Consider the following 14,012-nt stretch of genomic DNA (forward strand, 5'->3'; position numbering starts at 1 on the left):
CTGCTGCAAGTTGAACATACGGACCCCCAAGGGCTTTATTCGAACTATTCAGTGCTACTTCTGAGCATGTTACTTGATGCATTTTGACATTCAAATATTTTAGATGAAATTGCAAAACCTTACTGGAAGGGCTAATTTTTTTCCTATTCTGAAAGAAAGGGGGGATTTTTGTTTTAAATTTAAACCTAATGAAACCCTTGACATTATGTGCCGTCGAAAATCATATGTTATTTTCTTTCTCTCCTCTAGGCGTCAGTCCACTCAAAGTGCAGATGCCCGCACTCTCTCCTACCATGGAAGAGGGAAACATAGTCAAATGGCTGAAGAAGGAAGGTAAAGAAAGCACGTTGACAGAAGACTTTATTAGAAAATTTAACAGACACTCATCACACATTTGTACTGAGCTTCTTTGTCAGATTTTAAACCTCTTTGGGTTTTAATATGTTATCCAAAGGGATAGATGCTTCACTTTTCTTGTACTTGTAATATCCTCCCCTGTAGTGCTCAGTTGGTTTCCAGTTCTTAAAGTAACAGAGAGAGGCCTGAGAAATGGGTCACCTGAGGGCCTCTGGTGGCTAATTGGCTCAAGGACCATGGCAGTCATTATCAGTCACTGTTTAGCAACTCTGCATAGCCAGGATCCTTAGTCACACACTCATTTATCAAGAGGCCAGATGCTGAATTCTGATTGGCTTCTCTGCTGTGTTGCTATGTGCTGTGACTTGAGGTTAGATTTGAGTTTGTTTGTGTGTGAGTGAGTGAGAAAGGTGGGGAAAAAACAGATGAATTATTTGAGAAAAATATATCTACACTACTACTTTCTTGCTTTTTAAAAATGAGTTTATGGGAGACTGATTAAAAGCACTCAATTTGCATAAGATAATATGTTCAATTAATCAACTGCTGCTTGAACTGGTATTTGAACAGGATCCACCTGAAAGGGTCAAATGAATCCTTTATCATTTTTTTTTTTCAGCAAAACATTGAAACAGTAGTGAGAAGATTCAATTTAGGGGAATTTATTTTTACAGGTATTCTTAAGTGAGCCACAACATTAAAACCGTGTCTACTATATTGTTTACAGTAGTGTGCAGAAATAACAGTGATGTAGACGTCTCCAAAAACTCTATATGAGGTGTGCTATATTTGTACAATTCTAACAAGCTTGAAAGTCAATATTTGGATTTTGAAGGATTCAAAGCCAGCCATTCAAAACAGTGCTAACCAGTGCAGCACCATGCTACACTAAACCTATATAAATTTGAGAAATTGGATAAGCTGGATTTGTGTACTTTGTTGCCTCTGCATCACTGACAGTCCTGGTTGTTGTTAATAGATTTTAAGCTTATCTTTCTATATACCATTGTAGCCAGTGAAAAGGTTTAAATTTCGGTGGACTTGGCATAGATGTTTGCTTGATTAGACAGATCAACTAATTAGATTTTGATGATTGAGGATCACACTCACTCTGTTCATAACTCCTAGAATAAAGTCCCAATTATGACAGTACACAGTGTTTAAGAGGGTAAATGATTAGGCGATTACATTTATATTTAAAAGGTCACATTGACTATGACATCATAATGTCCTGAAAAAAACATGCTGAAACTTGAATGGTGGTAGATGAATTCTTCAGCAAGGCACAAGGCTAGTTTTGTCATCATGTCCATTGCACTCGAGTAGAGCAAAGGTGAAAATGTCCAGGGTCACCTTTTTTAATCTTTATTTCTACACACTGCACCTCACCCCAGGGGTCATGTGGTGTTAAAACCTCATACCAATCCAATCTGCATTAACTCTCAGGGGCTTCCAAAATCAATACTCCCTCTGCTCTTCCAACCTTTCCCCCATTTCTTTCCACCTTAACCTACCCTGTTTTGTTTTTGTTTGTTTTTTTTCTTCCTACACCTCATCCTACCTGTAATAAATCCTATACATTTAGAAAATTATTTGCAATTTTGCAAAATATTTTTTTAGGCATCCTGTTTTCAAAATTTGCTACATTGCCATATTATCTATCATCTCACAGCTGATTAAAATGTGACCAGATATCAAATTTGGGTAACCCTTTTTCAGGCCCCAGCCTTTAGGAAACCATAGCGCAACACAAAAATGAACTACGTTTTATAAACCTTATCTGTTCCTACCACTTCCTGTTATCACACAGCCAATAAGAAGATTCACTCAGTTTCCAAAGAACTGACAACAACAATTTATTTCTGTCTTGACTGAAATACCATTTAAGGTGCAAAAAATTTGAATTTCTTAAGTATCTGAGCATTACAGAACCAGTGGTTCCTAATTGCTATCCTACTTCTTTGCAAATCAGATGATAATGTATTCCAGCTCTTTCATGAAGTGGACTAGTGAGAACCTACTGGGATAGCCAACGATCTTGCCTTCTATCAGACTTGCTGCATTTTCAGATCTCACATTCTTTCCCATGAAACATTGATTGGTTCTTTTATTTGATATGTAAGCTGGAGGATAAACTTTTTTTGCATAACCTTTTTGTTCTTTCAGTGGAATTCCTTCATCTTTATGCAACAAATTTGTTCTCTTTGTGTATAAAGTGCGATTCAAAGTGCTACTGATGATTGTGACTCATGCATTCATGATAGAATGAATAAGCTGCACTTCCACAAAGGTCCGAAACACTCCCAGAAAATATAAAATTTGGTGTTGAAATACCAAACAAGTATTTATTTTAATTTATTATCTGAAAGTTCTCAGATGTGTTTGTTTACATCTTCAGGTGAGGCAGTTGCAGCAGGTGATGCCCTTTGCGAGATTGAGACTGACAAGGCTGTGGTTACCATGGAATCTAATGATGACGGCGTCTTGGCGAAGATATTGGTGAGTGAGCAAAAACACACATGGTGCTGTTCTGACAGAGATTAATAGAAATGTGAATTTATTTACAAAGAGCAGGCATCCTTGGGCCTTGGGTACTTTTTTCTTAGATAAGTTATTAAGTGGAAGGTCTGAGGATGTGTTTAGATGTGTGTGCAGTTCTTAATGTTATGTTACGGAATCATTTAAATAACGCAGGATATATTGTATTCTATTCTATTTAATATATACAACTGAGTAAAAATACAACGATGACAGAAAGGATTATTGCACTTAGTATTATTGCATATGTATGGATGTGTGTGCTTGATCAGTTAAAGTCTTTATTATGGAGTCTGACAGCAGTGGGGAGGAAAGACCTGCGAAATCTCTCCGTCCCACACCGTGGGTGCCGCAGTCTCCCACTGAAGGAGCTGCTCAGTGCTGTCACAGTCTGCTGCATGGGGTGGGAGATGTTGTCCATCAGGGATGACAGCTTAGCCGCCGTTCTCCTGTCACTCACCACCTCCACTGGGTCCAGAGGGCATCCTAGAACAGAGCTGGCCCTTCGGATCACCCTGTTCAGTCTCTTCCTGTCCCCAGCAGAGATGCTGCCGCCCCAGCAGACCACGCCATATACTGACAATTCAGAGTATACGATACACTAATTTTTTTTAGTTAGAAATATATTTATGTTTTCATTTGGTTGCACTTTTTCACATTCACTTACTCCATCCTTGTCTTAGCCACTGTGGGGATGAAGTAGTTTCCATAGCAACCATCGAAGAATTGGGGGTAGGGGCTTTAGCTGGAGGAGAATGATGGTCTGCATTAGATAAGCCCCCAAGCTTTCGTTCTCTCGGTCTGTGACAAAGAACATGTGTATTGGAAAAACCAGCAGACTTTGGTGCCATTTCAGAGTTTTGTGTTTTGGTCTTAAAGTGCCAAAACAATATGGCACTTTGTCAGGGTCAGAGTGCATTAACACCTTAGAAGTGTAATTGTGGCTCTCCAAACACACAGTGGGTTTCTAATATATAGACTACAATAATTACCTGCAGCTGGTGCAATCCTGTACAGACTAAAGCAGACATGAAACTTGTGCACCACAGGGTTTATTTATGGGGGTCAAGTACTGCTATGGCACACTACCAATTTCCAGCCATCAGTCATGGATCCTGCTCGTGTTATGATATTGAACACTAGCACCGTGGATTACTGCATCTTATTAAGCGCTTACTGCTTTGCTCTACCCTGACCCTCGCACTTCAATCCTAAACTTAGTCAAGCGTACAATGACCCATCGACTCGTGAACTAACAAATATTTTTGAAGATAAATTCATGTTGGTCCCCTGTGTTCAGCAAATTGAAATAAGAGGCCTTGTCTAGAAATTAATTAAAAGGTGACAGATGGTATTTAAAAGTTGATTAGTTGGTGATTAAGACCAAAAGTAAATTGCAGGAAAGATTTAGAGGAAGATTCATGAATCAATGAATTGATAAGGATGTCCAAACATTCTGCAGCGCTAACCTGTCAAGTTTGTCATTTATCACCCCTCCACATGTGTGATTTTATGTGAAAGAGCTTAAATTCAACTGTCAGTCTGTTTGATAAGTCAAAGATATAACTGCCATCCTCTTTTTACATTATCTATCATGCTCTATTGATCAGGAGCAAACCTTGCCTTACTAACTAAACAAAACTGTCTCATTTTCTCTGTTATTTTTGTGTTCCTTTTCCAAGTAAACTGCTCATACACTGTATAATCAGAGGGTCCTTCTGAGCTTTGTGTTCATCTTCTTCTGTACACTGTGTATGCCAGTATAGACTATAACAATTTAAAAACAGACCTGAAATGGTTGTTATCAGGTAACGTATGTAAAACGTTGTACAGGTATAGCATCTAACAACTGTTATTTTGAGATTATTGTCAATAAGCTGTTGAAAGTCTCAAAGGGCTTGTATTGTTGTATAAAAATATTATGTTGAACGTTAAGCCTCATAAATGGTCTGGTTTTGTAATATCTTTAGCCGTGCTGAAGGTTTCATGAGAGGTCTCTTAAGGGCTCTATGTAAAATTTATACCTTCTTTCACTGGGCAGTAAGAATAGTGAGTGTCTGCAAAATCCTAAATTGCTGCACCATTGTAAGCTGTAGACATTATTGCCACGTGCTTCACTTTTTTCGCAGATAGCCTACTTTGTTTTTTACACAGGTGCCATGCAAAAGAGAAGTAACTAAAACGAAGAAAAATAGCCTGGATAATAAAACTTGATTTGTGATATTGGGGATAAAACGTATACATGTGAGTGCACTCTCACAGCTGTGGGAAACCTCCCTGTGGCAATTATGCAATCTCTACTAGTAGAAACTGTCACAGTCGCATTAGATTCAAATGACTTACCTGACAGGCTCTTTAAGCTTCAAATAATGGTGCAGATTGCAATAAATTTTCCACCTGGGACGTATGAGTTATACAAAGTGATTTATTAAATATGGTTATTCCCAAATGTGGTCTGAAATAAAAAATATATGTATGCCTCCAAATATGTGTAATAGAAAAATTAGCCACAAAATAACTGTCCACGCCTGACCACTGCAACTTTCCATACCATTTCTTTAATAAGTCACAACAGCAGTATTTCTTTGATTGCAGAGATTTGTGGGTCATAAAGATGACATGAGGATATAAAAGCAGCAAAGATTTAGAATTTAACTTGCTTCCAGTGGAGATGGATTTTTTTCGGTTACCTTAACTTTATGTAGATGAGGTTAGAAACATAATTTGCACTTCCCATAGGTTTTGGTGTTCCGTAACTATTTGATGGCAGTGTTGAGTGCCACACCACCGCAGTGCACGAAGCACCTGTTTATGCAAATATCTATAATGCCTGCTGTGAACATGGCATGTGATTTTTACTTCAAAGATCCACTTAAGTGCTTTGGCAATGGTAGTATTTTATGTGTGTGCGTGCACATGATACACTGTAACACTTACTGATTATTAGCACTTGAATGCGATCAGCAGTGCTGGTTGTGTGCTTCTGCATAATGTAAAATTGAAAGAAATATTAAGCAGCATTTACTATCACTTAAGAAATTATTTTTGTTGGTTGACATAGGGGAGTTGGTGGACTGGCTACAAAACAGCATTAACCAAGCCATAGCCAACTACCACAGAACTGTTGTACTAGACTGCAAATCTTGCTGGTGTGTTTCCTAGAACAGTTTCAATCTGTTACACACACAAGAATTTTGGGAGGGTTATCCAAATGAATGAATGAATGAATTTGTGTTTCTGTCTTGATACATTACGGTATGTTCTTTTATTTAGCCTACACATTGTAAGTTGTGTGTTTTTGTTTGCATGGAAAAATCCTTTTCATGATTGAAGATGAATATCTGTGGAAATTTGCAGAACAACATATTTATTGGAAAACCTCTTTACATATTACCTCATCTTTCACCTCCCACTGGCCAGCAAGGGCACTGTGGGGTCACTAAATATGAAGAATAAGTCACGCATAGGCTTAATGCACACTTATATAATGCCAAAAAAAATAAAATACATTTTTAACCTGTCATTTAAGGATTATGTTTTCCTTTAAAACTTTGTTTTAAATGAAACTTTAATGTTTTATCATACGGGGCAGATTAGTAGATGTGAGTTAATATTACTTTTTTTTGTTAATCCTACTTTGATTTTGCAAGCCTAAAGGAGAGGGGTGGATTATGTTTACAATGTTGGCATTATGATCATAGATTGCATTATTTAATTATTATAATTTTTAATTTTCTTTAATGACTATTTATTGTTCATCTTTCTTTTTTGCATTTGGTCAGATTTTTTTTATTTTTTTTTCCCTTAACTTACCCGTGGTTTTGTTGGATATTTAAGTACAACAACATGGGTAGTTCTTCATCCTCCTGATTGTCCTCCTCATCATATTGTGCTACATGTTTAGGGGCAGCTCAATAAGGACATATGGTTTGAAATGAGATCCAATGCAGTAGTTGAGCACAATATGTTAAGCTTTGGCCTTTCATTTAGACTGATCAATATGTGAGGAACAACACCTTACACAGGCGCGGGAGAGTAGGAAAAAGCTTGCTCTGGATTTGGATTACTTCATAAGAACATGGTAAATCAATGGTTGACAGCTTTGAAGAGCATAAGACACATCCTCGACGAACCTATTCCAGTAGATGTTGTTGTCACTGAGAAAGTGGCGTCATTTTCAAGGGATCCTCTGATAATTCCTGGCAGGTTCATCTGTTCAGTTACCACAGGTTGAGTGATGAATGTCACTTTCCCACTTTCACCTTCCCCTTTATCTATTTCAAAATAGGCCTTCACCTGTGTTCTAGCAGTCTCCGCTGTAATTATGAAATTATTGAACCAATTTTATTAGTACACTTCTCTCTCTACAGATGGAAGAGGGTAGTCGCAACGTGCGCCTTGGCACTCTCATTGCTCTCATGGTGGAGGAAGGGCAGGACTGGAAACAAGTAGAGATCCCCTCTTCAGATGCTGCACCTCCATCTGAAGCTACACCTGCTACAAAAGCAGTTGCTACCTCGGTTGTGACCTCTTCTGCTCCCTCTCCACCTTCTGCACCAAAACCAGTCACATCAGGACCGTGAGTGTCACTTTCATGCTTTTGTTTTTTTGTTCGTTTGTTTTGCTTAATCAAATGACATCTGTCAAATATGTAGTTTAATAAATCTGATGTAGAGTCCATAGACCTTTATTCACTCTACAGAACAATCCTTTTTAACCCCTATTGGTTACATGACGAGTTTTTCCATGCGCTAAATGTGCTTACACAGTAGGCCATTGTGGTTTCTAGCACTCCAATTTGATCAAAAGTAGATAAAGAGATGCCGTAGCCTTAAGATACATAATGAATGAATGAGGTTATCTTTTCTTGTTTAGAGCACATTGTGCTGGTCGGATTGGATTTGCAGTATCTACCACCATGTAATATGCTGAATGAGATGATCTTTTTCTGTTCACATTTCAGAATGTCCCTATTTACACAATAAATACTGTTGTAAAAGGCAAAGGAACCACTCCCTGACAAACGGAACTTGTTTTGCAAACATTTTTTGCTGAGCACATTCTCATATTCAGATTTGAACTTTGGTAACATCACTGTGGCAGGGCCAAAAGGTCAAGCATGGATATATCTAGAGTGGAGATCTAGAGTGGAAAACAACATTGACAGTTAAAGACTTTTTTATGCATTATTTTTTTCAGTATAAATATTTTTAGATGTGAAGATTTTTTTTTTTTATTTCACTAAAGTTATCGTGTACATTGTTGCACTAGTTAAGTCAACCATATAACTGACTGTGTCTATAGAGCCCAAACGGTATTATGTATTAGCTGATACATCAGTATTGGCCTTTACAAAATCTGATAAATGAACAAGTAAAAAGTAAAAAAAAAAATATGGGGAAAAACACAATTCAGTCGTCATATTACTGGTGATCTTCCATAGTTTATCCACCAGATGGGACTCTACAAATTCCCTGTTGGCAGCACACGTCTGTATGCAGAAACAGAACAACCAGCTCTTTTGAGCAGAGCGCGCTCAGGGACTCATGAATAACTGGACGTAATAAATGTTAGAGAAATTTCTTTATCTGTTTATGTTTTTGTGCTAGAAACGAAAAAACATTGACTGATATGTCAGAAGAAAGATGTTAAATTACACTAGTCTTTATAGTTAAGCAATGGAGTTCAGTGTCACCTAGGGCTGCCACAAACGATTATTTTGATAGTCGACTAGTCACCGATTATTTTTGCGATTAGTCGACTAATCAGATCATCATCCATTGGATGTACAGCGTACAGCTTATTGCACCAGCAGCATCTGGTCTTATATAACTATCATTAGCTTACAGCTTGAAGTGTTTGTGCTAACTAAAAATAAAGACAAGATGGTAGTTTATTAATTTTTAATGAAATTTGCAGATTGTTTCGGTGAAGTTTAATAAACTCCTTGCTTTCTAAAATATAACAGGACACCGAAGTATATTCTCCAGCGTCTCACACTTCTGATAATCAGCTGTCTGCTTGACAGTTTTAGCTGTCCAAAAACTATAACTTTAATCTCAGACAAACCGATTTACTCAGGAACAAATAAAATACTAAAGAAAGCCAAACAATAACATTTTTAAGTTATCTAAGTGACTTATATATATGTTTAACCTGACTAGCAAAAGACGGCGGTGGGTTTGAAAACGATTTGCCGGGAGTCCGGTGTTCTCACGGCTCTAGTTAGCCTTGCCCCCGCCTAGCTGACGAGCTAGTGGGTAACAGACGTCTCCGAAAACGTCGGAGCGCTTTTGAAAATATGTGGTGTCTTGATAAACTGAGCAGATATTTGAGGTTTACACAGCTACATTCTCGCCTGAAAATATGTTAAACGTTTATTTTGTGACCCAGAAAGAATAATAAGAGTAAAGTTAAAACTAACTAGCTGCCGCCATTGTTGACAACTGCGCTGGGCTGCGCTATGAATTCTGGGACACAGCTTCTTCTTCTTCGGGGTTTAACGGCAGCTGGCATCCTTGTACATGCAGTGCTGCCATCTTCTGTTTCAGTCCGTTATTACACTCTTAAATCCTACTACTCATTCCTGCGTCCTTTGTGATCTTACAAAGCTTCAAACGATGCGTCGACTATTAAATTAGTCGTCGACGATTTTAATAGTCGACATAATCGTGACTAGTCGACTAATCGTGGCAGCCCTAGTCACTGTCACCACATGGTATTGGGTAAGCTGTCCCATGTAAAACTCATTTGAAGTTTCTCTGCAACTACCTTGAAGCTACCAGATGAGGTCTTTAAAACTAAAAGTTTTGCCACTCTCTCGTTTTCTTTTCCAGGTTACGTCTGAGCCCAGCAGCACGACACATTCTGGACACTCATGGTTTGGATCCAAAACTGGCCACACCCACAGGCCCTAGAGGAATAATCACAAAGGAGTAAGTGCCTAAATGACACAAGTTGTTTTTTTTTGTTTGTTTGTTTGTTTGTTTGTTTTTTCACTTAACTGGCTTAACTTTCTTTTGTCTTTTTCCTTTTTTTTGCAAGATATATCATGCTTAAGGCAAGCATATGGGATATATACCTTCCTATAATAATAAACATCTGTGCATCAGTTATGCTGGAGGTTGTAAAAAGTGCAAACAAGCTGTCAGGCTTATTTATGGTGGCAAATTTAAGACTTTTTTTTTCTTATTTTTGTTGAAGGTCACATAATACCCTTATAGCTTATGTTTTAATCTTTGACTTACGGTTGTTTGAGTGTTTGCACACAAACCTTGAGATGGCCAATGATTATTATGTTTGCTAAAATCTCTATAGATTCAGATGCTAGACATAATCATATGCAGGTCAGTCTGAAAGGTCAAGAGTTTAAAGTAAAATTATCAGTCTCAGTTTTTGCATGCACTGTACTCTGTTTGTTTACACTGTTAGTGGTGTATCAGCTTAAAAAGGATTGTTTGGTATGGTAATCAGTCACCATAATATTGCAGAATCTCTAAAGGAAGGAGATGTTAGAAGAACAGGTCAATGTGGACAGTAATGTTGGAGAAATTTCTCTAACATGGTTTAAAGTATCAGGTATTTAAATCTTCATGCAACAGAAAGTGGCAAACAGACAAGGATCTAATGGCTACCTGCTGTCAGTGGGGACTTGATTGAATGCTCTCGTTACCCAACTAACACCCTGCTGAGGGATCTCATTAAGAAACTTCTGTTGCCATAGCAACCCAGTCTCTGGGACACACTGGTGACCATAGAAATACAGACCATATGCTTTCAAGGGTGTGTATGTGTTAGACAGTAAGGGAAGTATGCACGAAGTCTTTTAAACTAAATGCTGTAAAGAATGATTACTCCTAGAACTAGGGTGGGTTTTTCTTTTCTCATAAGATAAACCTTCTCATAATTTCACCACTGTGATTTACGTTAAATGTTTTCAACATGTCACCACTTTTATTAACAAGTGAGTTTAAGGCTGCAAGAAAGCCTAGAAAACCTGTTAGGCACTTGTTTTGTTTTAGCAATCCCGTTCTGTAGATGTACATCTTGATCGCAAACTAAAAATCATATGTAAATGTTTCTTAACAACAAACAAGCAAGTACGATATGCTGTTCTACACTAGGTACATTTAGATATGTATTTTTAATACAAATCTACATTAATTTTCTAGGTTATAAGCATAGACATGCTGGGTGTTTTGTGTGTCAACATTTCAAGGTTTTAAATTGTTCGATTAGTGATGCAGTTTTAATTGTATTTCATGTGGTTGCTCAGAGACCTCCTCTTTAAACCTTCAGCTGGGCTCCAGATTTGCTTGAATGCTTTAGCGGAATATTCACTTGATGAAACTTAAGCTGATCCTCAGAAAGGAAAGGCTGAGGCTGAAAACATATCAAAGGAAGAGGGACTCTTTTAATTAAAAATTAAAAGGCTAACCATCCCTCTGTTATTGAACAATGTGCTCTTCAAAGAGCAACCAGAAAATCAAAGCAAACAAGCAAAAAGCTACAAATACAAAGCTTTATTTCTAAGGCATTACCTAGCTGGTATCTACTAAAACTCTGCAGGCAAGGCTGTCACTGCCAGGGGTGATACAAAATATTGGTACAGAGGCATACTATGTTGTTTACTTAGTGATAATATCAGTAAAAGCTTGGGAGGCCCGGCCAGTTTGACTTACCAGACTTACAATTTCCCTACTCATTGTCGTGGGATTTACCAGCTAGAGGAAATGTTTAACAAGTGGTTTCTTTGCTTATGTTTTTAGCCCTTTACTTCCCATCAGTGACTTTTTTTGGTTGGAGCAGTATCACAGAAAGGCATATTCCAAGTATTTGGTATATATTTAGGAAATGAATAAATATTTAGGGAGACTAAAACCAAATGTTTTCATATCGCTTTGACATAAGCTTTGTACTTTTTTGAGTAAAAACAGACACAAATTCGCATTCAATTTCAGTGCTAGCCAGTTGTGGCGTAGAACGTAGAGCACGTTGTGTAACTGTCAGAAAGTCGGTGTGTTGGCAATATATTCTGCACGAGTTTCCCGTGATGTATCCATTAAAGCGTGAGTGTGTGAATGTTAGCTTAAAACGCACCTTTTAGAAAAACGTGATTGTGTGTGAACAGGTAATTGAGGCTTATAGTAAGAAAGCACTTTGAGTGCTGAAATAGATTAGAAAAGTACTGTGTAAGTACTGGTCAATAATCAAAAGCAGAGCTTTAAAACAGAACGTGTAAAGGCAAATGCATTTTTTGCTCTTTTTCACCATTTTTATCACCATTGTCATTAACAACGATTGACTCGTCCAATGCTGTGACAGCTAATTAAAAACCAGCACCAGCTGTGTTTGCTATATTTTCACAACAGGAATATATTAACCCTGTGATAATCCAGGGGAGATATCATTTATGTTCATTTTGATTGTATTAGTGAAAAGGATAGACAGTAATTCTGAAGCTTTCACATTGCTGTGCATTTGAAGTATCTTTAGTTTGGGAGGCCTATACTTTTAAATTTAACCCCTTTTTGATCTTGTTAACACCTAGATGTAAATCTACACCCTTTTTGTTACACCCTGAATTGTAAACAATATTCTAAACAATAATATTGTTAATAATATTGTTGTTTTATTTCTGAGTTTTGTAGTGGAAATGTGCTGTTTAATGTGTGCTTCTGCACTGATGTTATTTTTTAAAGCTGAAAGCATTAAGAAAACGCTAGTCAGACTACACTACACTTATTTTTTGTAATACATCATTTTGATTCCCTCTGAATTTAAAAGCATTGATTTCTTTTTGTTTGTTTATTTTAAATTCATGATCCCTGCAGTGTGTTCAGACTTGTCTTTTCATGCGTGCATGTGAGTGCTGCTTCTGTGCCTTTTTAATATTCTGGTCACCTTCTCCTAGTCTTTCCACAGCTCCTTTTCCTTGGCTGTCAGTAATGATATAAATGGTTGGTCTGAAAAAGGCATGGCAGAAAGCCACATTTAAAAAAAAAAAAAAAAAAAAGAGGTATCTGCGGTGTCATCTTTTAGTGGTCCCTCCAGGTTGCTGTTGACTTGACTTGAATTTATTCAAGAACATAAAGGCTTTATTGATTCTTATATGGGACTTTCATAATACTTTGTGGTATTGAAATTGATAGCCCTCTGTAATCAATAAACACTCTCTGTCGTCCTTTGTGGTTAGCTGAGGGACTTGCAAACTGCCCCTTTCCCTCCACAAACACATACTTTTATAGGTAAGAGAAAGGGAGGAGTGAATGTGCCAGACGGAACAAATTGGCAGCTGTGGGGCTTTGGCTATTCCTAGCGCTATGCTAGGGGTGAGAGGCAGCTGGTCCAGACAAAAGACCCCTTACATATCCGATGAACTAGAACTAAAGAGCTAGAAACAAGTACACCTGATACATGCTCCTTCCAGCTCTTACTAGTAGGATCAAAATTATCCAGAGCGGTTTTCTTAGTACCTCCTCTCTTTTATTGCCTTTCTCTTCCCATTTTAGTTCTTAGCATAGCAGTCTTTAATATCTTCAATCACTTTCTCTACAACCTTTATGAAACTGTAGGCTGTTAGAGAAAAATGTCCATATCATGCTCAGTGATTGATGTAATTATAGAGTAAAGATTCTGTGTTTAAGGTAATATTATTACCTCAAGTTTCACAAGTTGTCCAATTTAATCGGCTGTCTTGATTGTCTGATATTGCCCACAAAAGCCTTGCAGAACAAACGTATTGAGACTTTTTTTTTCAGTTTGAAACAGAGCTGCAAGGCCTGTAAATTGGAGGGCTGCTGAAGGCATGTGGCAGGACCTATGGCCTGGAGACTAATGTGGAACCATTCAATTTTGACTAAAAGGCCCAAAACAGCAACTTGATTTAAAGCTATATTTACATTTTTTTCATCCTGCCTTTAAATGCCTTCAGTTATTACATGGATTTTATTGTTTGTCCTTTTCAGAATTAAGTTTTTATTAATTCTAGTTTCTCGTGCTGTTTGTTAACTTTTGTAAACCAGGCACTCTTGTCTAAGGAAATGCTATTTGAATAAATTGCTTTAGCTTTTGCTTGCTTTAGCACATTAGCCACATGTTGGAAATTTTCATTTCCT

General features: G+C 37.5%; 1 protein-coding gene across 1 annotated transcript in view; it reads left to right on the forward strand.

Annotated features, from left to right (window-relative positions):
- The window catches only part of pdhx (pyruvate dehydrogenase complex component X), a 32,081-nt gene that overhangs the window by 3,708 nt on the left and 14,361 nt on the right, over nt 1-14,012 (forward strand). Inside the window, exons 2-5 of the mRNA XM_026176405.1 lie at nt 250-333; nt 2,756-2,856; nt 7,266-7,474; nt 9,732-9,830. Of these exons, the coding sequence (XP_026032190.1) occupies nt 250-333; nt 2,756-2,856; nt 7,266-7,474; nt 9,732-9,830 (493 nt within the window). The remainder of the gene's footprint in view (nt 1-249; nt 334-2,755; nt 2,857-7,265; nt 7,475-9,731; nt 9,831-14,012) is intronic.

The sequence above is a fragment of the Astatotilapia calliptera genome, chromosome 7 (assembly GCF_900246225.1).
Source record: "Astatotilapia calliptera chromosome 7, fAstCal1.2, whole genome shotgun sequence".
NCBI lineage: Eukaryota > Metazoa > Chordata > Actinopteri > Cichliformes > Cichlidae > Astatotilapia > Astatotilapia calliptera.